The sequence below is a fragment of the Oncorhynchus mykiss genome, chromosome 9 (assembly GCF_013265735.2).
Source record: "Oncorhynchus mykiss isolate Arlee chromosome 9, USDA_OmykA_1.1, whole genome shotgun sequence".
Taxonomy (NCBI): domain Eukaryota; kingdom Metazoa; phylum Chordata; class Actinopteri; order Salmoniformes; family Salmonidae; genus Oncorhynchus; species Oncorhynchus mykiss.
In genome coordinates, this window is record NC_048573.1 from 55,326,741 (window position 1) to 55,350,661 (window position 23,921).

At 39.7% G+C, this 23,921-nt stretch overlaps 1 protein-coding gene across 1 annotated transcript in view; it reads left to right on the plus strand.

Moving 5' to 3' along the window:
• Nucleotides 1–1,371: 1,371 nt before the first annotated feature.
• Nucleotides 1,372–23,921, plus strand: part of LOC110532408 (beta-catenin-like protein 1) — a 44,476-nt gene continuing 21,926 nt past the window's right edge. Inside the window, exons 1-11 of the mRNA XM_021616290.2 lie at nucleotides 1,372–1,606; nucleotides 2,143–2,325; nucleotides 2,467–2,573; nucleotides 2,753–2,892; nucleotides 3,025–3,122; nucleotides 3,529–3,622; nucleotides 4,111–4,202; nucleotides 4,392–4,464; nucleotides 4,990–5,048; nucleotides 10,236–10,384; nucleotides 12,738–12,919. Coding sequence (XP_021471965.2) covers nucleotides 1,577–1,606; nucleotides 2,143–2,325; nucleotides 2,467–2,573; nucleotides 2,753–2,892; nucleotides 3,025–3,122; nucleotides 3,529–3,622; nucleotides 4,111–4,202; nucleotides 4,392–4,464; nucleotides 4,990–5,048; nucleotides 10,236–10,384; nucleotides 12,738–12,919 — 1,207 coding nt within the window. The 5' untranslated portion in view covers nucleotides 1,372–1,576. The remainder of the gene's footprint in view (nucleotides 1,607–2,142; nucleotides 2,326–2,466; nucleotides 2,574–2,752; nucleotides 2,893–3,024; nucleotides 3,123–3,528; nucleotides 3,623–4,110; nucleotides 4,203–4,391; nucleotides 4,465–4,989; nucleotides 5,049–10,235; nucleotides 10,385–12,737; nucleotides 12,920–23,921) is intronic.

Below are 23,921 nucleotides of genomic sequence, written 5' to 3' on the forward strand. Positions count from 1 at the left end.
AATGTTCATTTCCACCTCCAACATCATCACAACCGTAGACCATGTGTAACCACACCACTCTAGGACCTCCACATCCAGCTTCTTCACCTGCGGGATCATCTGAGACCAGCCACCCGGACAGCTGATGAAACTGTGGGTTGGCACAACCGAAGAATTTCTGCACAAACTGTCAGAAACAGTCTCAGGGATGCTCATCTGCGTGCACGTCGTCCTCACCAGGGTCTTGACCTGACTGCAGTTCTGTATCGTAACCAATTTCAGTGGGCACTGGCACGCTGGAGAAGTGTGATTTTCATGGATTAATTCCGGTTTCAACTGTACTGGCATATGGCAGACAGTGTGTAATGTGTCGTGAGGGCGAGCGAGCGGGTTTGCTGATGTCAACGTTGTGAACTGAGTGCCCCATGGTGGCAGTGGGGTTGTGGTATGGGCAGGCATAAGCTACGAACAACGAACACAAATTGCATGGCAATTTGAATGCACAAAGATATCGTGACGAGATCCTGCGGCCCAGTGTCGTGCCCTTCATCCGCCGCCATCACCTCACGTTTCAGCATGATAGTGTACGGCCCCATGTCACAAGGATCTGTACACAATTCCTGGAAGCTGAACATGTCCCAGTTCATCCATGGCCTGCATACTCACCAGACATGTTACCCATTGAGCATGTTTGGGATGCACTGGATCAAAGTGTATGACAGCGTGTTCCAGTTCCCGCCAATATCCAGCAACTTCGCACAGCCATTGAAGAGGAACAATATTCCACAGGTTACAATCAACAGCCTGATCAACTCTATGAGAAGGAGATGTGTGGTGCTGTATGAGGCAAATGGTGGTCACACCAGATACAGACTGGTTTTCTGATCCACGCCCCTACCTTTTTTTTTTAGGTATCTGTGACCAACTGATGCATAACTGTATTCCCAATCACCTGAAATACATACATTTGGGCCTAATGAATTTATTTCAATTGACTGATTTCCTTATATGAATTGTAACTCGGTAATATCTTTGAAGTTGTTGCATGTTGCGTTCATATTTTTGTTCAGTGTACTTTAACAGGCTAGGTTGGTAGATTATAGTCACATTCATGTTATGCAGCAATAAAAAGCTAGCTTGTATACACCTACAAAGAACTCAGGTAGCTACACCAAAGACACAGCTCAAAGTTCATGGTAAAATTAGCCTAACTGACACTTCTTGCTATCATTTCTGCCGACCAAGACCACACTCCGAAAGCTTGAAAACACACAGCAGCCACTCAAAACGGTTTTGAGCGGCAACAAATCTGTCCAATTAGCTGATTCGCTTTCCATACACCAAGTTCGGTTCAGCCTCCCACTTCTGTTGACACACCCACTTCCAGACACTCATGTTTGCAGTTTTCCATGACACCTCAGAATATCACGACAACGAAGTTCTTTACGACAGATTTTTCTGTTTTGAGTTGATAGCGGAAAATTGCAAGACTAGCAAGTTAGCCTGTATTCATTGTGGATAGCTGGAGCTTGCTAACTGTTGCCGATAACTTAACATTTAATGGTTTATTTTTCCACGTTTTGGATAACCTTTTATCATGGATGTAGGCGAGCTACTGAATTATCAGGTAACGTTCATTAGTGAGACATATCCTTAGTGTTTGCTGCAATTGTTGACTAGCTAGCAAAATAAATGTTTAAGCCACCGCCATTGTCTTTGACCATAGCCACATTGGCTAGCGAACAGGCTAACATGATTGCTAGTTAGCTAATAAACCAAGTTTACTAGCTAAGTTAGTTAAGGATGTGACAGATGAAAAAGATGGCAAGTTAGTCTTGCTACTTTGCTAGTTAGTTAACTAACGTTAGCTAGCCAACTCTACTGTTGTAACTAGTTTGATAAACTCTTGCTTAGTTCAGCTGTATTAGCTAGCTAGCTAGGTAAAGCAGTGTCCCTCTCATGGAATATAATTTGAGCATCAAATATAAAAACTAATATTATGTTATAGGAATCAAGTACTATTTACATTTGACGATGAATGCATTTTAATTTTCGCCATTCTTTACTTTTTGGTTGGCCAACTCTTCGAATAGATACATTACAAAGCCATATGACCTTCCTGTTTTGATGTACCTGCTTAACATGTGTTAATGCTCATTGTAGCCTGACAGGGGGGCAAAACGTCTACGGGCTGGTGATGATGATGATGATGACCCCAGAAACAAAAAGGCCGGCAGAGAACTGGCCAGAAACCTGGAGGGAGATGACAGTGAAGACCCGAGTGGGGATAGGAAGAGAATACTGGAGAAACTCATGGATGATGATGAGGACGCAGATGACCAAGAGGTGGGAAAAGCTTAAGTGACATGATAATGCATGCATACATAGCTTAATGTGCTGATCTTGTTCCTAAAATACTTTTTTTGTTGTCTTTGTAACACTTTTCACTAAAGGGCACTCTTTTTTGTTGTTGTTGTAATTATACAGGGTGAACCAGTGGATGAAAGTTCAGTGAAGAAAATGATCTTGACCTTTGAAAAAAGGTCCTACAAGAACCAAGAGCTGAGGATAAAGTTCCCAGACACCCCAGGAAGGTAAGTTAATGAGAGGGAAACATTCATCCTGAGTTCAGCTATACATTAAATATTATTGCTTAAGAAGTTATCCATCTATGGTAAGGGTAAATTGACTTGCTGATTCAATAACATGACATTGCATTCAACAAGACGACTTAGTTTCCATGTACAACATATTTTATTATTCCGCTGTCCAGGTTCATGGAAACAGAGCTGGATTTGAATGACATCATCCAGGAGATGCATGTCATAGCCACCATGCCTGATCTCTACCACCTGTTGGTGGAGCTCAATGCTGTCCATTCCCTGCTGGGTTTACTCAGCCATGAGAACACAGATATCCTTTCCTTCAAATATGGCTTACTAAGCATCCTTCACTCTTTAATTCAGTTAATTTACCTGTATTTATGTTATTCTATGCATTTGACTGAACCCAGGATAAACTGAAAAAATCCTTAGCCTTTCCTACATATAGCCATTGCAGTGGTTGATTTGTTACAAGAGCTGACAGACATCGACACACTTCATGAAAGTGAGGAGGGGGCTGAAGTACTCATAGACTCTTTGGTGAGTCCAGTTTGTTTGTATATAATCAATGCATGCATTTTGGTTCTGGTATTTTCTTATTTCTCATGCATCCACAACCATATTGATGCTGATTATAATGAACACAATAGAAAACGCACATTCAATCCCAGCTAATGGCCATAGTTAAAATGGTCTATTCTAGCTGTCCCTTTGTACTCACTTTGACAGCAGCAAAGTCATTGGCCATTTTCTGGGAAAGGTTGAGTGCCCCGTCATAAAGTCTGCTGACATTTAAAAAGTCCATGGAGGCAAAGGTCAAATCGCTCTGGTCTTACACGACTTATAAATTAGCAGCGGAAATGAGGCATGAGCCTTTAATGTTGTCACACACGACACAGTATCCCATAATCCTGTGATGACAACCTGTCTCCTTTTCTAACTGTAGCTGGAGGGACAGGTTGTGGCCCTTCTGGTGCAGAACATGGAGAGGCTGGATGAGCTGGTGAAGGAGGAAGCTGATGGAGTCTACAACACGTTAGGTAAGCCGCACTGCACAATGTGTACATGATTGGACAAAATATGGGGATTATTTATCTTTGTAAAATGTAATTTGGGCTCAGTACTTCTTGTGTTTTTATGGTGTATATCAAGGCAGCTCTCCAGGCTTGAATAAGTATTTTGTCTGCCTCCTGGTTGGGGCTTACAGGCTCATGTCCTCAGGATGGTGTCTGTTCAGTTGGAATTAGTGATAAAGCCTTCCTTCTCCTCCAACAGGTCTCTCTTTCTGTGTGTCTCTCACTCATTGACTCACTCTCTCTCTCCATCTCTCCCACTACTTGTCTCTCCCTTCTCTCTCTCTTTCTCTTTTTTCCATTGGGGTTTTGCCGCCTTTCTGCTGAATGAGTGAGGTGTCTCAGACGGCTTTATAATGCAAATATTAGCAAAGGTATCTGAGACTTCTATACTTCTCAGGAGGTAATGTCATTATTTGATAGTCCCATATTCACCTCTCTCTTCTCTCCATCAGCCATCATTGAGAACATGGCAGAGTTCAGGCCTGGCCTGTGCACAGAAGCAGCTCAGCAAGGACTCATGCAGTGGTTGCTAAAAAGAATCAAGGTCAGGCTATAACTGAAGATGACACATTCCATTGGTTATTGATGCCGTATGTAGTCTGCGTCGATATGTCTGGTTGAAATGTCTGTTATAGAACTATACCTACAGTATGGTGTGTATATAGGCTTTCAATTACTCATGCTGTCACATATTTTGTCATGTTATCACTGATTTTCCCCCTCTCTCTTTCAGGCAAAGATTCCTTTCGATGCAAACAAGCTGTACTGCAGTGAAGTCTTGGCTATCTTGCTTCAAAACAATGACAGTACGTTTCCAGCCCTTTTCTCTAGTTGCTGTACAATGTGATGAAAATGGTTTTCATCTAATGTAGTCAGCCGTAGAGGTGATTGTTGTGGCTGTGGACCAAAATAGTAGAGTATCATGACCGGTTAAAGTATACTATTTGTCTGAGTGGCTGGGTCTAGAAGACCTTGGAGTGCTGCAGGATGACAGACATGCACCATGTCCAGATCAGTAATGGACTGGGATACATTGATATTATTTTTGAGTTCTATCTCATTTTCCTCTCTGTTCCCCTCTGAGTGAGTTTAGCTACCTGGGTTGGTTGTGCTGTGTTGCATATAGCAGCTCAAGAGCTGGATCGATTCATCTTCTCCCTTGGTTTTTATCACCATGTTTTTCAATGTTTATGCGCCATACTCCTTCAACAGTTCGTCTCTCTCTCTCCTTCCATTTCTCTCTCTCTCCCTCTCTCTCCTTTCCACTCCCTGCATCCTCCCCTTCTATTTTTTCCTCTCCTCCCACCTCTTCTCTCTCACTCTACTTCCAGGCACCAGGGAGCTCTTGGGGGAGCTGGATGGAATTGACGTGTTACTGCAGCAGCTCTCTGTAAGCCTGTCTTATCACATGTTCTACTGCTTCTCCTAGGCTTGTGCAATATACCCTATACCGGAGTATTTTGAAGTACTGACTGTATGATTTTCAATACCATGTCCCCCCCAAAAAGTATTATTATTTATAAAAATTGTATTAACAAAAATTCATATGAGCATGTCACATGGTATGTTTGTTTTTCAAAGAGCACATGGAGCAAACGTAATGTGACAATCCAATGTTGAGCAGCACAAAAGAGATCAAAGTTCACTACTGTTTGCCAGCTAAACATATTATAACTCTATAAGTTAACGGTCTAAGATGTGCCAAATACATTTTCTCCAGCTCAGTGTTCCAGCTATGCATTTGGTTTACTAACTTCAAATCAAAGTTAATTTGTCACGTGTGCCGAATACAACAGGCGTAGACGTTACAGTGAAATGCTTACTTACAGGCTCTAACCAATAGTGCTAGCTATAGGTGGCTAGCTTGCAAGATTAAGCTTCTTGGTTACAGCAGAGACAATCAAACTCCTCCTGGATTAAGTGTGAGTAGCCTTTTGAGATAGCTAGTTGTATAATTTCATGAGCTGTGTTGTCTGACTTTGCATTTAGTTTATGTTCGCTTGTTAGTATTTAGCTAGCATCCGCAATATCTTCCAACATACAAAAAAAATGTTTGGTAGAAATTGTGCCGGTAATACCATATTCCCCGGTATGGTACAGGAACGGTATGGAAAACTTGATACCGCCCAACCCTAGCTCCTCCTCTCTCTCTCTCTCTGATTCAGCCATGTCTCAAACTCACCTCACACTGTTGAAGTTTCAGCAGATCATAAGAACTGTACAGTCGTGGCCAAAAGTTTTGAGAATGACACAAATATTAATTTCCACAAAGTTTGCTGCTTCAATGTCTTTTTAGATATTTTTGTCAGATGTTACTATGGAATGATGAAGTATAATTACAAGCATTTCATAAGTGTCAAAGGCTTTTAATAACAATTACATGAAGTTGATGCAAAGAGTCAATATTTGCAGTGTTGACCCTTCTTTTTCAAGACCTCTGCAGTCTGCCCTGGCATGCTATTAAATAACTTCTGGGACACATCCTGACTGATGGCAGCCCATTCTTGCAGAATCAATGCTTGGAGTTTGTCAGAATTTGTGGGTTTCTGTTTGTCCACCCGCCTCTTGAGGATTGACCACAAGTTCTCAATGGGATTAAGGTCTGGGGAGTTTCCTGGCCATGGACCCAAAATATCGATGTTTTGTTCTCCGAGCCACTTAGTTATCACTTTTGACTTATGGCAAGGTGCGCCATCATGCTGGAAAAGGCATCGTTCATCACCAAACTGTTCCTGGATGGTTGGGAGAAGTTGCTCTCAGAGGATTTGTTGGTGCCGTTCTTTATTCATGGCTGTGTTCTTAGGCAAAAAATCCCTTGGCTGAGCAGCAACCCCACACATTAATGGTCTCAGGATGCTTTACTGTTAGCATGACACAGGACTGATGGTAGCGCTCACCTTGTCTTCTCCGGACAAGCTTTTTTCTGGATGCCCCAAACAATCGGAAAGGGGATTCGTCAGAGAAAATGACTTTACCCCAGTCCTCAGCAGTCCAGTCCCTGTACCCTTTGCAGAATATCAGTCTGTCCCTGATGTTTTTCCTGGAGAGAAGTGGCGTCTTTGCTGCCCTTCTTGATACCAGGCCATCCTCAAAGTCTTTGCCTCACTGTGTGTGCAGATGCACTCACACCTGCTTGCTGACATTCCTGAGCAAGCTCTGTACTGGTGCTGCTCCGATCCCGCAGCTGAATCAACTTTAGGAGACGGTCCTGGCGCTTGCTGGACTTTCTTGGGTGCCCTGAAGCCTTCTTCACTACAATTAAACCACTCTCCTTGAAGTTCTTGATGATCTGATAAATGGTTGATTTAGGTGAAATCTTACTGGCAACAATATCCTTGCCTGTGAATCCCTTTTTATACAAAGCAATGATGACGGCATGTAGGTAACCTTGCAGGTAACCATAGTTGACAGAGGAAAATCAATGATTCCAAGCACCACCCTCCTTTTGAAGCTTCCAGTCTGTTATTCGAACTCAATCAGCATGACAGAGTGATCTCCAGCCTTGTCCTCGTCAACACTCACACCTGTGTTAAAGAGAGAGTCACTGACATGCAGTGGAATTTTTTGGGGGGGGATTCAGTTCATTTGCATGGCAAAGAGGGACTTTGCAATTAATTGCAATTCATCTGATCACTCTTCATAACATTCTGGAGTATATGCAAATTGCCATCATACAAACTGAGGCAGCAGACGTTAAAAATTAATATTTGTGTCATTCTCAACTTTTGGCCACGACTGTATGTCCTCCTTCTTCACATCGTGCTGAGCGATTAGTGCTTTTTGAGGTCGCTTCTAGATTGGTTTGATTATTTAAAATATATTTGCAGTCAATGTATTATGAAATAATGACATAAAAATATATATTTTAGAGCTTTTTAATGGAAAAATAATGAACGTCCAATTGCCAAAACATTGGGGGAAAAAATCCACATTGAGAGGACATCAATAGAAATACAGGAAATCCTTATGAAATAATGCACTATTTCAGTTGTGTATATTACTTAATTTTTAATTGATGAGTTTTTATTTTTCATTCCTTAACCTTTCTGATCTCCCCATCCCGGATCCGGGATCGTGAATACAGACTCAAGCTCATTACCATAACGCAACGTTAACTATTCATGAAAATCGCAAATGAAATGAAATAAATATGCCATCTCTCAAGCTTAGCCTTTTGTAAACAACACTGTCATCTCAGATTTTCAAAATATGCTTCTCAACCATAGGAAAACAATCATTTGTGTAAAAGTAGCTAGCTAGCGTAGCATTTAGCGTTAGCATCCAGCACGCAACATTTCAACAAAAACATAAAAGCCTTCAAATAAAATAATTTACCTTTGAAGAACTTTGGATGTTTTCAATGAGGAGACTCTCAGTTAGATAGCAAATGCTCAGTTTTTCCAAAAAGATTATTTGTGTATTAGAAATAGCTCCGTTTTGTACATCACATTTGGCTACCAAAAAAAAACGAAAATTCAGTCCTCAAAACGCAAACTTTTTTCCAAATTAACTCCATAATATCGACTGAAAACATGGCAAACGTTGTTTAGAATCAATCCTCAAGGTGTTTTTCACATATCTCTTCGATGATATATCGTTCGTGGAAGCATGGTTTCTCCTCCCAATCAAATGGAAAAATACTTGCACCTGGCTTTGCGCACCAGTTTCGACGCAGGACACCAGGCGGACACTTGGAAAATGTAGTCTCTTATGGTCAATCTTCCAATGACATGCCTACAAATACGTCACAATGCTGCCGACATCTTGGGGAAACGGCAGAAGGTCTAAGCTTATTCCTGTCGCATTCACAGCCATATAAGGAGACATTAGAAAACAGAGCTTCAGAAATTCTGCTAATTTCCTGTTTGACGTTTCATCTTGGTTTCGCCTGTAGAATGAGTTCTGGGGCACTTACAGACAAAATCTTTGCAGATTCTGAAACTTCAGAGTGTTTTCTTTCCAAAACGGTATATGAATATGAAAGAATATGCATAGTCGAGCATCTTTACGTGACAAAATATCGCGCTTAAAACGGGAACGTTTTTTATCCAAAAATGAAATAGCGCCCCTAGAGATGCAACTGGTTTTAAAGGCGTCATCTCATCTCTACTCAGGCAGTAGCAGCCAGCCAGACAACGTTATCTCTGTGCTCCCCATACTGTACTGTCTTTAGTCATCCTATCTAGCTAAACTAGCCAGTCTAGAGGTGTCCGTTTGTGCACATATTATGACTATTTTGTGACGTTTTGGACTTCGGTAAGGGCGTTTTTGGCTGTTCGGGGACACATTTTTTCCCCCCTTGAGGCAAGCTGAAGTCGGTTGCCGAAGTCTACGCCCCTTTTGTCGGTGATTGGTCAGTACGGATTCTTAATTATATTATAATTATTATCTAACTGCTTTGCTTTATCTTGGCCAGATCGCAATTGTAAATGAGAACTTGTTCTCAACTTGCCTACCTGGTGAAATAAAATAAATAAAAAATTGTCTTTGTTGTCATTCAACGAGAGATGACTTGTTTTCATGCACATTTTTTCCATTGAGAAATACTGCACTAAAGTCTTTGTTAGATGTAAAATTGCGCAACTAAGATTTCCTCAGCAAACCACGTTAACATTTTTCTTGCGTTATTTGAGATGAATTCTGACTATTTTGAGGATGTGTATACTGGCTACGGCGACTCAAAATGGACAAACAGCACTTGCCGCTTTTTTTTCCATTTCAAAATCTTCAAGGGAAGAGGATTGTAAAGGGACGATGCGAGCACACTCGTTCTGTTCGCAACTCGGCAAGGCGCCAGCCGAACTAAAGCGGTTTAAAGCATGCTGACCGCTTAAGTATTCTGCAGAGCTGTCTGGTAAAATCATTTGACTAGTTCATCAAAGTACATACTTTCATGAACAGTCTCTATCAGTCTCTTTCGTTGTGTACATTCCTCTCTTATGCAGTCTGTGTTTATCTAACCTAACGTAGCAGGTGTAAAAGTATATCCATCTCTGTCCTAGCCGGAAAGAACAAGTGCAATGGATTTTGGTCATTGTGGTTAATTGCAACATTTATGCCCTGAACTTCTAGGAATATTTGCTTGATGAAAACACAACTCCCTTCAGCCCAGCATCCCACAGTTCTTGACTTACCGTGTCTCTAGAGAGAAATTATGTTGGGCTCACAAAAACCCCAACTAAATGTAATTGAAAAGACGTCGGCCAATTAGCCTTTTGGCTAATTATTATACTATTTGATATATTCAAGGCCTGTAGTAATAATGATGTCTGACGCAAATGAATAAGACTTAGAAGTGTAACTTGATGTTTAGACAGATTTTCTGCTGTGCTTTGTAAGTCTCTTACTCTGTTGGCGATGCTGGTTGCAAGCTTTTAGTGTGTCCTTAGTTCTCAGGGCACTACACAGCATTGCACCTAAAATGCATTTGGTTGAATACTGGTCTATCTATGTGAGGTGATTCATACACACCCCAAAATGATTTCCAGTTACACTGTTGAAACTCTCATCATTTAAACTGAATTTACCAGCATCACAGTTGATAGACTGTAGAAGTGTTTGTGTCATTCTCCTTCAGGTGTTCAAACGCCACAACCCAGCCACAGCGGAGGAGCAGGAGATGATGGAGAACCTGTTTGATGCCATGTGCTCCTGTCTGATGCTGGCTTCCAACCGGGATCGCTTCCTCAGGGGAGAGGGTCTGCAGCTCATGAACCTCATGCTTAGGTAAAGACCCAGATGTTTAACACCTCCTGAAGAAATGAGTCTCCACACACAGCTGAGTTTGAATGTTTCAATAATTTAATATCCTAAGCTTTTCAGCTAAAACAAATCTTCATCCAAGTACCTCAATGGAGGCCTAATGTAGAGATGGACAGTTCCCCGGCTTGGCTGTAGTCCTTTTCTAATTTCAACCCTCCTTTCAATTCACACGGGTCACTGGTGATCTGATATCATTACGCAGTAGGGATATATGTCAATTGATTTCTTTGAACTCAACTTTTGTTTGCTGTTAAGGCTGTCAGAGGGCGCACCATGAACCCTAGTGAGTGGCAGGGTTGAGTGATGTCTTTGTTTTCGCACAGCATGTCTCTGGCTCTGCTCAGCTGCCAGTCCAATCAATCAGCCGACAGAGCGCTGCAGCACTACGACGGGACCTTAAAGAGCAATAAAGAGACATTACATGTATTTATGAAACCCTCCATGCCCAAGCTCTAATCATCACGACGACGCCTGGCAGGCAGACCGATTTAAAACCCAAATCGATATCTAATTCTAGCGATGCAAAACCCGCTTTTAAATCATCCACAGAAGGCTCTCAGAATAGGTTATCTAGCAAGCAACACGTAACTCTCTCTTTTTACTTCTCTTGAGATTCACAGAATCATAAGTTCTGCACCTCTGCTTCAATAGTTTTCTCTATTTTTGTAGAGGTTAGGATTTATCAAGGGGTTTGCAATATGAGCTTAGGAACACGGTTGAAGGCATCTTTATAATTGCCTCTATCTGAATTCTTAAAACTGTTTAACTTTGTCTAAAAAATTACTTCCTCATAAGCTTCTTAAAGGACTGCAAGTTGCAAGGGACTCCTTGTAGCTAGGTTACATACCTTTGGTAATGTAGTGTACTGTATGTGGACACCTGCTTGTCAAACAACTCATTCCAAAATCATGGGAATTAATATGGAGTTGGTTCCCCCCATTGCTGCTATAACAGCCTCCATTCTTCTGGGAAGGCTTTCCACTAGATGTTTGAACATTGTTGCGGGGACCTGCTTCCATTCAGCAATGAGTATTTCTGAGGTTGGGCGATTAGGCCTGGCTCACAATCGGCATGCCAATTCATCCCAAAGGTGTTCAATGTGGTTGAGGTCAGGGCTCTGTGCAAACATGAAAAACAGCCCTAGATCATTATTCCTCCTCCACCAAACTTTACAGTTTGCTCTATGCGTTAAGACAGTTAGCTTTCTCCTTGCATCCACCAAACCCAGATTAGTCTGTCTGACTGCCAGATGGTGAAGTGTGATTCATCACTCCAGAGAATGCGTTTCTTCTGCTCCTGAGTCCAATGGCGGCGAGCTTTACACACTCCAGCCGACACTTGGCATTGCTCATGCGATCTTAGGCTTGTGTGTGCCTGCTCCGCCATGGAAATCCATTTCATGAAGCCCCTGATGAACAGATCTTGTGCTGGCGTTACTTCCAGAAGCAGTTTGGAACTCGGTAGTACGCGTTTCAGCACTCGGTGGTCCCATTTTGTGAGCTTGTGTGACCTACCACTTCGCGGCTGAGCCGATGTTGCTCCTCAACTTGTCTACTTCACAATAACAGTACTTACACTTGACCGGGGCAGCTCTAGCAGGGCAGAAGTTTGACGTACTGACTTGTTGGAAAGGTGGCATCCTATGACAGAACCACGTTGAAAGTCACTGAGCTCTTCAGTAAGTCCATTCTACAACCAATGTTTGTCTATGGAGATTGCATGGCAGTGTGCTTGATTTTCTACACTTGCCAGCAACGGATGTGGCTGAAGTAGTCTATCGGTAAATAGCCCACCCATTTTTACCTACCTCATCCCCGTACTGTTTTTATTTATTTACTTTTCTGCTCTTTTGCACACCAATATCTCTCTACCTGTACATGACCATCTGATCATTTATCACTCCAGTGTTAATCTGCAAAATTGTAATTATTCGCCTACCTCCTCATGCCTTTTGCACACAATGTATATAGACTCTCCTTTTTTTCTACTGTGTTATTGACTTGTTAATTGTTTACTCCATGTGTAACTCTGTGTTGTCTGTTCACACTGCTATGCTTTATCTTGGCCAGGTCGCAGTTGCAAATGAGAAGTTGTTCTCAACTAGCTTACCTGGTTAAATAAAGGTGAAATAAAATGACAAATTAAAAAAAATAGCCAAATTCACTAATTTGAAGGGGTGTCCATATACTTTTGTATATATAGTGGAGTCTGTGTGCCTGGCAAAAGACAATCATGACCTTGCTGCTGTTGTGCCTGAGATAATTGAGCCCTTATAGTTATTATAATTTTTTATTATTTTTGCGATGCCTCTTCCCAGGGAAAAGAAAATGTCTCGGACCAGCGCTCTGAGGGTCTTAGACCATGGCATGATTGGCCCAGAGGGTTCTGATAACTGCCACAAGTTTGTGGACATCCTGGGCTTGAGGACCATTTTCCCCCTGTTCATGAAGACCCCCAAGAAGATGAGGAAAGCTGGGGCCGCAGACAAAGAACATGAAGGTTTGCAAATGTTTATACTCTCCAAATGTCCTTTTATAAACAATTAAATATTTTTGCTTGTCTGAGTTTAGGGCAATTGCTTACAGTTGTCCAATGTCTGTACCCAAAACACAATTTAACAAGGCAGGAGATCTAATCAGGTTTGTCTAATGGCTTTTTCGTCTGTCGATTTAAGTTATCAATCTAACCTTGATTGATTTTTCTCCTGTTCCTCTCAGAATCCACTCTTGAGTTGTGAAATAAGATAATGAAAGCATCAGCGCTTATCAGCCACCCCTCCCTTCCCCCCTTTTGGTTTTTGCAGTGGCTGCCTCGATTTAGCAGCGGCGCCACTGCTAAATGAATATAGGGGAAACACTGCCTTCTCTGTCTTTTAATTATATCTCATACGTCCGTACGGCCCACCCTTGGTGAACAAATTGGCTTCCTTTGTCTGTCTCCTTCATCTGGGGGACAGAATGAATTAACCTGAGACCTGCCTGAACCTCCAAGTAGGGGCCAGACATAACAGGGCCCGCTAAAGCTTATCCCCCTGGTGCTCCCACTGATAGACCTCCTACTAGTCACAGCCAAGCCAAACTGCCATGAAGTGTGGTTACGCTGCTGTGCTGTGTGCAGCTTTGAATGCTCACTATAATTGTGGGCTGAGGCCGGAGGGCATCTAGGCTATAGAGCAGTGGACTACAGCTCGTAACATACCTTTGGACCATAATATTCCTAGAGATGTCCCTAATGCATTGCATAATTTCTTGACTGAGATAGGCCTATTTACTAAATGGCGATGATACTAAGCATTAGTTATGTTTGTCCTTACATCGTTTGTATTTTATTTATTATTGTGAGTGATGACCAATTATTTAGTGTTAGCTTTATTTGCCACTTTTTCAACTTTTTGAAAGTCACAGCTTTTTTCATAGCAGCAATGTTTTACAATTCATTTGATATTGTTTTGAGGATGCATGATTGATTTGTCATAGTTTTTGACAGTGATTAGTGTCTCCTCTGCTGTAGTGATTTTTTTTTTAAACAGAAGAAAGTGGTTCTCAAAAATAACACAATGCAGTCATAATTAATTAATCTATCAGGGGCTACACAAATGAGAGTTTAAGTAATTAATAGGTAAAGCACTCCAAACCCCTCTCCATCATAAAGAGATTGATCTCCATTAAATCGCCTCTGAAAATTATACTGAGGCCCAGTGGCTGTGAATTGTCGGACCACATTTGCATACAGTGGTTTTGAGAAAAAATATTGCAGAGGATCTTTGCAGAATGTGATGACTCACAATAGCGTACCTTTTTAAGGTCTGTATTCATTTCCATGTCCTAATGTTTTGCATAGATAGAATGAGATTCTGGCAGACTATATTTAGCAGGCTAATGATGCACACACAGTGTGGTGGAACAGAAGTAAACACCCCATTTACATTAGTTCTGACTGCACTGAATCCCTTTGTAGTTTGTTTTGTTTTCCTTGGATGTCGATCTAACGCTGCTGAGTGCTTTAAAATCTCTATCTTCTTGTTTTCACATTACACTACAACTACATTAGAAGAATAGGAGCTGTAATGGAATTAGATTTTTATAACTTTGTTTCAGATAATATGCCTAATTAACAGATATTGTGATCAGTGCAAAATACTGCACTAATTTGAGTCTTTTTTTACCAGGAAAGTTGACTGAGAACACATTCTCATTTACAGCAATGACCTGAGGAATAGTTGCAAGGGAGATGAATGAGCCAATTGGAAGCTGGGGATGATTAGGTGGCCAGATTGGTAATTTAGCAAGGACACTGGGGTAAACACCTCTACTCTTACAATAAGTGCCTTGTGGTCTTTAGTGCCCACAGAGAGTCAGGACACCTGTTTAATGTCCCATCCGAAAGAAGGCACCTTACGCTGGGCAGTGTCAATCACTGCCCTGGGATATTTTTTTTGACCAGAGGAGAGAGTTCCTCCTACTGTCCCTCCAACACCACTTCCAGCAGTATCTGGTCTCACATCTAGGGACAGACCAGGACCAACCCTGTTTAGCTTCAGAGGCAAGCCAGCTGCTGGCCAATCTACCAGTAGTCTCTTTCCTTTTAACTCAAACTGTTCATAGTCTCCGGTGTTGTCAATGAGGGAATTTGATAATGGGAACTCATCCATACCTGCATACATATCTTTGAATTGGTTTGAAACTTGGTCAGTCAATTTTGATGTTGCTGATACCCATCAATGACAGGAGCCATAATGAAGCCATCACATGATTGTCAACCATCAAAATAGCTTATGAAACGCAGCCCAGCCTTGTCAGTGATTTCTTCCCCTGGACTATTCTAGTCAGGTATGGTGGAAGTTTGCCTCAGACAGTGTAGACGAGAACTCGTACCCTGCAGGGGTGCCTTTGGTCTGGCCGGGCTCGGTTGATTGCTTTCCTCAGGACACGGCTGGTTCAGGTTCAATCTGTCCCCAGCAGAGAACTGTCAGGACCTGCCACTGTCAACCTCCTCTACTGCTCCTCCTCCTCCAAGCTCAATTGCCTGCCTCGTGGCCCTCTTTGCATGTTAACCTGATGGCTGCTCCAGGTTATTACAAACAGAAATACTCCTCAGCACCCCCTCATATGATCCCGCAGATGAAGAAGCCGGATGTGGAGTTTCTGGGTTGGCGTGGTTATAAATGGTCTGCAGTTGTGAAGACATTTGGATGTACTGGTAAATTCTCTAAAATGGCGGAGGCCGTTTATGGTAGAGAAATGAACATTCAATTATCTGTCAACAGCTTTGGTGGACATTCCTGCAGTCAGCATGTCAATTGCATGCTCCCTCAACTTGAGACATCTGTGTGTAACAAAACTGCACATTATTTGTGGCCTTTTTATTGTCTCCAGCACAAGGTGCACCTGTGTAGTGAGCATACTGTTTAATCAGTTTAATGATATGCCACACCTGTCGGGTGGATGGATTATCTTGGCAAAAGCGAAATAGGGGTGTAAAAAATTTAGGGCTGACCCTAATTAGTCAACTGGTCAATTGTTTGGTTGTTAGGCTGTTTGTCAACCGAGATTGTTTTAGTCGAACAGTAATAAATCCATATAATTTATAGGTATGTATGTATATTTATCTGTGTGTGTGTGCGTGCATGCGTATATACAGTTGAAGTCGGAAGTTTACATACACCTTAGAAAATACAATAAAACTCAGTTTTTCAGAATTCCTGACATTTAATCCTAGTAAAAATCCCCTGTCTTAGTTCAGTTAGTATCACCACTTTATTTTAAGAATGTGAAATGTAAGAATAAAAGTTGAGAGAATTATTTATTTCAGCTTTTATTTCTTTCATCACATTCCCAGTGAGTCAGAAGTTTACATGCACTCAATTAGTATTTGGAAGCATTACCTTTAATTTGTTTAACTTGGGGTCAAATGTTTTGGGTAGCCTTCCACAAGCTTCCCACAATAAGTTGGGTGAATTTTGGCCCATTCCTCCTGACAGTGCTGGTGTAACTGAGTCAGGTTTGTAGGCCTCTTTCCTCGCACACGCTTTTTCAGTTCTGCCCACACATTTTCTATAGGATTGAGGTCAGGGATTTGTGATGGTCACTCCAATACCTTGACTTTGTTGTCCTTAAGCCATTTTGCCACAACTTTGGAAGTATGCTTGGGGTCATTGTCCATTTGGAAGACCCATTTGTGACCAAGCTTTAACTTCCTGACTGATGTCTTGAGATGTTGCTTCAATATATCCTCATAATCCCCCCCCCCGTCATAATGCCATCTATTTAGTGAAGTGCACCAGTTCCTCCTGCAGCAAAGCACCCCCACAACATGATGCTGCCCCCCCCATGCTTCACGGTTGGGATGGTGTTCTTCTGCTTGTAAGCCTCCCCCTTTTTCCCTCCAAACATAACGGTGATCATTATGGCCAAACAGTTCTATTTTTGTTTCAGAGGACATTTCTCCAAAAAGTACGATCTTTGTCCTCATGTGCAGTTGCAAACCCGGTTTTGGAGCAGTGGCATCTTCCTTGCTGAGCGGCCTTTAAGGTTATGTCGATATAGGACTTGTTTTACTGTGGATATAGATTTTGTACCTGTTTCCTCCAGCATCTTGAGTTTGAGTTTATTTTTTATTTTTACAGGGACAGTGCACATTAATCAACGTTTCAGTAAAAGTGCCGGTTTTAGCCAGCCGGCTAATTTTCAAACGCAGTCCCTGGGCAGGTTATTAAAAACAATTACAATATAGACATAGCAACATAGGACAAGCAAGACATAGCATACAGACAGAGCAACATAGGACAAGCAAGACGTAGCATACAGACAGAGCAACATAAAACAAAAAGCAGCAAGACAAAATTCATAAAAGCATTGTTTCCACACCTCACAAGCTACAGACAACAGACAACATGGAAAGCGGCAACACACAGCTAGGGACCATGTTCACAAATCTGATTGACCTTTAGCCATGTCTTCAAGCATTTTGTGAAAGTGTGATATGTGGTGCAGCTATGTGTGTCTGATGGCAATGTATTCCAGACATGGGAAGCTCTCACAGAGAATGCAGATCCTCTTCACAAGGTCCTCTGCTGTTGCACTTTTCGCAACAAAGTATGTTTGTCTCTAGGAGACAGAACGTGTCTCCTACCTCAGCGGTATGACGGCTGTGTGGTCCCATGGTGTTTATGCTTGCGTACTACTGTTTGTACAGATGAACGTGGTATCTTCAGGCGTTTGGGAATTGCTCCCAAAGATGAACCAGACTTGTGGAGGTCTACAATTTTTTTTCTGAGGGTCTTGGCTGATTTCTTTTGATTTTCCCATGTTTTCAAGCACTGATTTTGAAGGTAGGTCTTGAAGTACATCCACAGGTACACCTCCAATTGACACAAATGATGTCAATTAGCCTATCAGAAGCTTCTAAAGCCATGACACCATTTTCTGGAATTTTCCAAGCTTTTTAAAGGCACAGTCAACTTAGTGTATGTAAACTTCTGGAATTGTGATAAAGTGAATTATGAGTGAAATCTGTCTGTAAACAATTGATTGAAGAATGACTTGTGTCCCACACAAAGTAGATGTCCTAACCGACATGCCAAAACTATAGTTTGTTAACAAGACGTTTGTGGAGTGGTGGGAAAATTTGTTTTAATGACTCCAACCTAAGTGTTTGTAAACTTCCGACTTCAATTATACATACATACAGTTGAAGTCGGAAGTTTACATTAAAACTCGTTTTTCAATCACTCCACAAATTTGTTTTTAATCCAGGGAGGTTAGAAAAAGTGTCTAGATCCTCTAAGGCTGTGGAGGGATTCTGATTGTGTTTTTTTTTTTTACATGAATCATCAGCGTACACTGACATCTTTGTTTGTAAGCCATGGATTTCTAATCCCTTAATATTATTGTTGGGGATCTAATTTTAACAGATAACATTTCGATGGCAATAATAAATAGATATGCCGATAGTGGACAACCTTGTTTTACGTTCACAGATATAGCCATTATTTACTATTTTACACCTAGGGTTACTATACATAACTTTAACCCATTTTATAAGAGATTCTCCAAAATTGAAATATTCCAGGCAATTATATATAAACTCCAGTTGTACTTTATCAAAAGATGTAGCCATTATTTACTATTTTACACTTAGGGTTACTATACAAACCAGGCCTGGTTTCCCCGATATGTCGTAGTATTCTATTGTTTTCAGTACTTGTCTTATATTATCTCCAATGTATCTTCCATTTTCAAATAAAGCCTGCCTGATTAGGATGAATAATATCTGACAAAACCTTTTTTAGCATCACAACTAGGGCTGGGCAGTATACCGTATTTTATGATATACCGGTATTGATGCAGGGACGGGTTTGGTTTTTACTTTACCTTCTATACCGGTATTTGAATGTTTGGTTTGTTAAATGTGATACGCCATGTGCAATGTCAATTGTTATAGTTTACTTCACTTCTTGAGTCATCTCTCTCCGCTCTTTCTCACCGTGCCACTTTCTACACAGATTTAGCCACACCCCCTGTCACTCAAGTAGCGCATTGTTCTTTTTTATTAACAAATATCATAAAACAAAAGAGGAATAGTCACATGCAAACAAGCATACAAACTATTTACATTGCCAGGAATCCTAAACAAATCATATTAATTAATAATACAAGTTTTAATTGCCTTTTTTGTTTTTTATTTTAGGTAAAGTAGTGCCATTGTTTAAACTCATTTATAAAGTGAAAAAAGTTTGGTTGTGAATTAGACCATTTGCTTTTGTGAATATGAAATGTACCTAGTATTATTAGCAGTTGAATTAAATATACTACATCTTTATGTCAGAATTTAAATAAAACATATCAAAACCATTATAGTATAACTGGACCTATTTTTTTTGTAACAAAATTCTGTATGTCAATCCCAAAAATTCTACTATAAATACAGGCAAAAAAAAAAATGCTAAATTGTCTCCTCCTCCATTCCCCATAAATCACAGGTATCGTAAATATTCGGCTTGAATCTTTCCAAAACATGTTTCACAGGATAAATTCTATGTAACATTTTAAATGAAACTTCCTTTACTTTGTTACTGATATAATATTTGTTAGCAATTTTCCATGCTTTCCCCCATTTTGTATATCACCATAGATATTTGACCAAAATAATCTTGCTGAGGGAATTGTAGTATCTTAAACAATATTCCTAATCTGTTTATTACTACATTTATCTTTTGATGTTAATATTGCCAATAAATATATTTTCATGTAAATCTATGTTACTTACATCAACCACAGGGGAATTTAAAAGAGATTACAACCCCCCTTGGAATCGCATTAAAAACAATTGCATATTCTTTCGGGGTTATTGGAATTTTAAATTTATAAAGAAATTCCCCATATGAGAGTAGATCCTTATTCAGTAACTGACCAACAAATAATTTTATTCTCAAACCAGTTATGAAGAAAAGTCTTATTTTTACATCGTATATCTTTGTTGTTCCATAAAATGTATCTGTGAGGGGAAAATGTGTGTTTATATGCTAACATCCAAACTAAAATGGCCTGCTTATGGAATTTTGCCAACTTTACTGGGATTTTATCAACATCAAAATTACATCGAAGCAAAAAATTCTAAACCATCAACAGAGTCAAATAAATGCTTAGGGCAAATAATGTTCTGGTTATTAACATACTTCAGAATCCAATTTATTTTATAAGTATTACTTGAGAGTATTGAAATATAAAACCTCAAGACCTCCTTGTTCTTCGGTATTAGTGAGAATATATTTTCGTAGATAGTGAGGCTTGTTCCTCCAAATAAAATTATGAATCTTATCTAAGTTCTTTACATATTTAGGGGATACGTCAAGTGATAACGAGACATAAACCGATCTGGATAACCCTTCAGCTTTGGAGAATAAAACCGACTGTACAACGAAATATCTCTCATCAACCAGAGGTTCAATTTCTTCTGTTTTCTTAATAATGGGGTTAAAGTTCAATTCACTCCTTTGTTTTTGATCCTTGCATATAACAATTCCAAGATAAGTAACCTTATCTTTAATTGGGATACCATATACTTCCTGTAAAACACAATCCTTGAGTGGAAATAAGACTGACTTATTGATATTCATTTTCAAAACCGAAACTAAGGAAAGATCTTCAATACAGGAAACTGCTTTTGGAAATCTCATTCCTGTCTCTTAAAAATATGGTGGTATCATCAGCCATCAAGGAGCGCATTTGATGTTCCTCAATCACAAGTAATTTGTGTTCGGTCTGCATGGTCAATGCAGCACATGCAACAATGTTGATAACAACAATGCTATTTTCACTTTGCTTCTTAATATAAATCCATTAGCGTTCTATAATGACACTTCGTTTCTGCTTCTTACATCAGCAAACAGTTTGTCTTTCCTTAGCAAGTTGCCCTAAATCTTGTGAGATGCTAATTGTTAGCCACTAATAGCTAGCTAGCACATAAATGTACTGGGTAAGAGCAAACGTAGCTAGCTAATATAGCTTGATAATACCAGTGATGGTATAGACCTAAATCAGCATGTTGTTTGTGCAACAGAATCTTCTAAATCAAAGAGGAATATGCAAAGGAAGAATATGTTTGCTGCATGAAGTAGCTAAGAGAAAACAACATGCAATATAGCCAAAGCTTATAGGGTCCCCTAGGAAACACGTACCAACACTTTAGTTCTTAACCTGTCACAATAACTCCTCCCTGGCATTTTAATTTGTTGTCATCTCAAACAACACTGTATTCAAAGTGCCCACTATTATATTCTAACTATATAATAGTCATTATATATCCATGATTTCAACAGTTTTGCTCAGATTTGCGAGTCAAATCGCAATTGCAACATTTGGTCAAGAAAAAGTCCTAGATTATTTGCCCATATCGTGGAGCCCTACGTGGCAGTGCGGATATTATCTCAATTGAGCAGTGGTGTAAAGTACTTAAGTAAAAAATACTTTCATGTACTAATTGTTTTTTTTTTGGTACTTCACTACATTTCCTAAAGAAAATACTGTACTTTTTATTCCATACATTTTCCCTGACACCTAAAAGTACTTACATTTCGAATGCTTAGCAGGGCAGGAAAATGGTCCTATTCACGCCGTGGTTAAGAGAACATCCCTGGTCATCTACTGCCTCTGATCTGGAGGACTCACTAAAAACAATTGCTTGGTTTGTAAATTATGTCTGAGTGTTGGAGTGTGCCCCTGGCTGTCTGTAAATAAAATAAAAACAAGAAAATGGTGCCATCTGGTTTGCTTAATATAAGGAATTTGAAATGATTTATACTTTTAATACTTAAGTATATTTAAAACCAAATACCTTTAGACTTTTACTCAAGTCCTATTTTACTGGGTGACTTTCACGTTTACTTGAGTAATTTTCTATTAACAAGTTATTAAGGTATCTTTACTTTTACTCAAGTATGACAATTGGATTATTTTTCCACCACTGCAGTTGAGTGCAGGAAATGCAGAAATGATTAAAGTGTTGAAATTTGAATTGAACAGTATAAAACAATCAGAATGGAAAAAGACTCATTGAAATCACTCAGAATGTATGTTTTGCCTCCCCAGGATCACTCACTACTCATAAAGCAAATGTACAACTTGTATTTTTCAAAAACTAAAAATACCGTCATACCGTCCAACTAAACTGAAATACCGTCAGCCCTAATCACTAAACTGAAGTGTAAAAGGCCTGGATCTTTATATATACCACTTGGGTCCTGTTTCAGTAATAATGATATCAGACCTTCTTGTTGCGTGTCCGATAATCTACCGTTTATATAGGAGGGGTTAAAACATGCTAATAATAGTCCTCTTGAGTTAAAAAAAAAAAAAAAAAAAGTGTTGTATACTTCCACGGGTATGCCATCCAGCCCTGGAGTTTTCTTGGACTTAAAGGCTTTAATTGCATCAAGAAGTTCCTCCTCTGTAATTTGCCCTTCACATTAGTCTTTCTGTATAGATGCTAATTTTACATTATTAATAGTAAAAAAAATCCATACAATTAGCTTCGGTTAGTGGAGAAGGAGGAGACTGAAACGAAAACATATTCTTAAAGTACTTTACTTCCTCTTTCGGTGAATCATGAGTGACTCCCTTAATTTGTAACAAGATTCAATACATGTTTGGTAGCATTTCTATGTTGAAGATTGAAAAATAATTTGGTGCATTTTCCCCCATATTCCATCCACTTTGCTTTATTTTTATAATATATTACACTGGATCTTTCTTGATAAGTTCCACCGTTTATTTTTGTTTTTCCTCCAACTTATTCTGTGCCTTTATGGTACAGTTTTTATTGCTATCTATCTGTACTGTTAGTCCTTCAATTGAATTTGTTTAATATGGACACTCTTGCCCTAAGTTGCTTTTGTTTTATAGATGAGTACTGAATTGCAAGACCCCTAAAGGCACATTTTAAGTGTCCCATACAATAAAGGGTTCTGCTGTACCTATGTTATGTCAGAAAAAGTCAGTTATAAATTCTTCTGTCCTAGTTAAAAACAAGTTATCATCCAGTATGCTTTGATTACATTTCCAATTGTGTGTGTGTATATATATTAGATTCCAATTATGTGATGGTCTGACGGCATTCTGTCCCCTTTCAACACTTTTTTAACTTTTGGTGCCAGAGATAATGATATAAGAAGGTAATCAAGACTACTGGCTTGATTAAGCCTCCGCCATGTATATCTCACTAGGTCAGGGTATTTAAGCCTCCATATATCCACTAATTCCAATATATCCATGACATTCATGATTTCCTTAAGTGTCTGGGGATGATCGTTTGTATTTTGATTTCTTTACGGTCCATAGAGGTATTTAAAACCGTATTAAAATCTCAAACCATAATAATAATCTAGTGTTGCTTGTAGAGTTGATCAATTCTTATATATATTTTCAAAGAAGCTTGGATCATCATTATTTGGACCGTATCGGTTAATAAGCCATATCTGTTTATGGTCCAATAACATTTCAAATCATCCATTTTCCTTGATCTGTTTGGACAATTTGCACATTTGGATCAAAATTACTGTTAATTAATATCATCACCCCTTTTCAATTTCTTTGCCCCCCCCCCCCCCCCAGTAATTTTTCCACAAAAGTGAATCTAAAATTGTTGAATGAGTTTCCTGTAAACAATTGATATTATATTCCTTCTCTTTTAGCCAGGTAAGTACTATAAAAAATAAATAAATAAAGGTAAGTACTGATCTTCTTTTCTTATTATCTGCTAAGCCATGACAATTATAACTGGCTATACTTATTTAACCAATTACTATAATGAGACATAAGTTTCAATTCTATTAATCATAATATATTGTTTTTAGATGTACCATTTAAAAAGTAACATGATTACTGTACCTGATAAGCTGTACCTTGATATTTACGTTGCTACTAAGTAAACCTCCAATTGGTCCCCACTATTCCACCCGCTAAAACCCCTCATCCCGAGTTGGGTTGTCATCCCAATGCCCGGT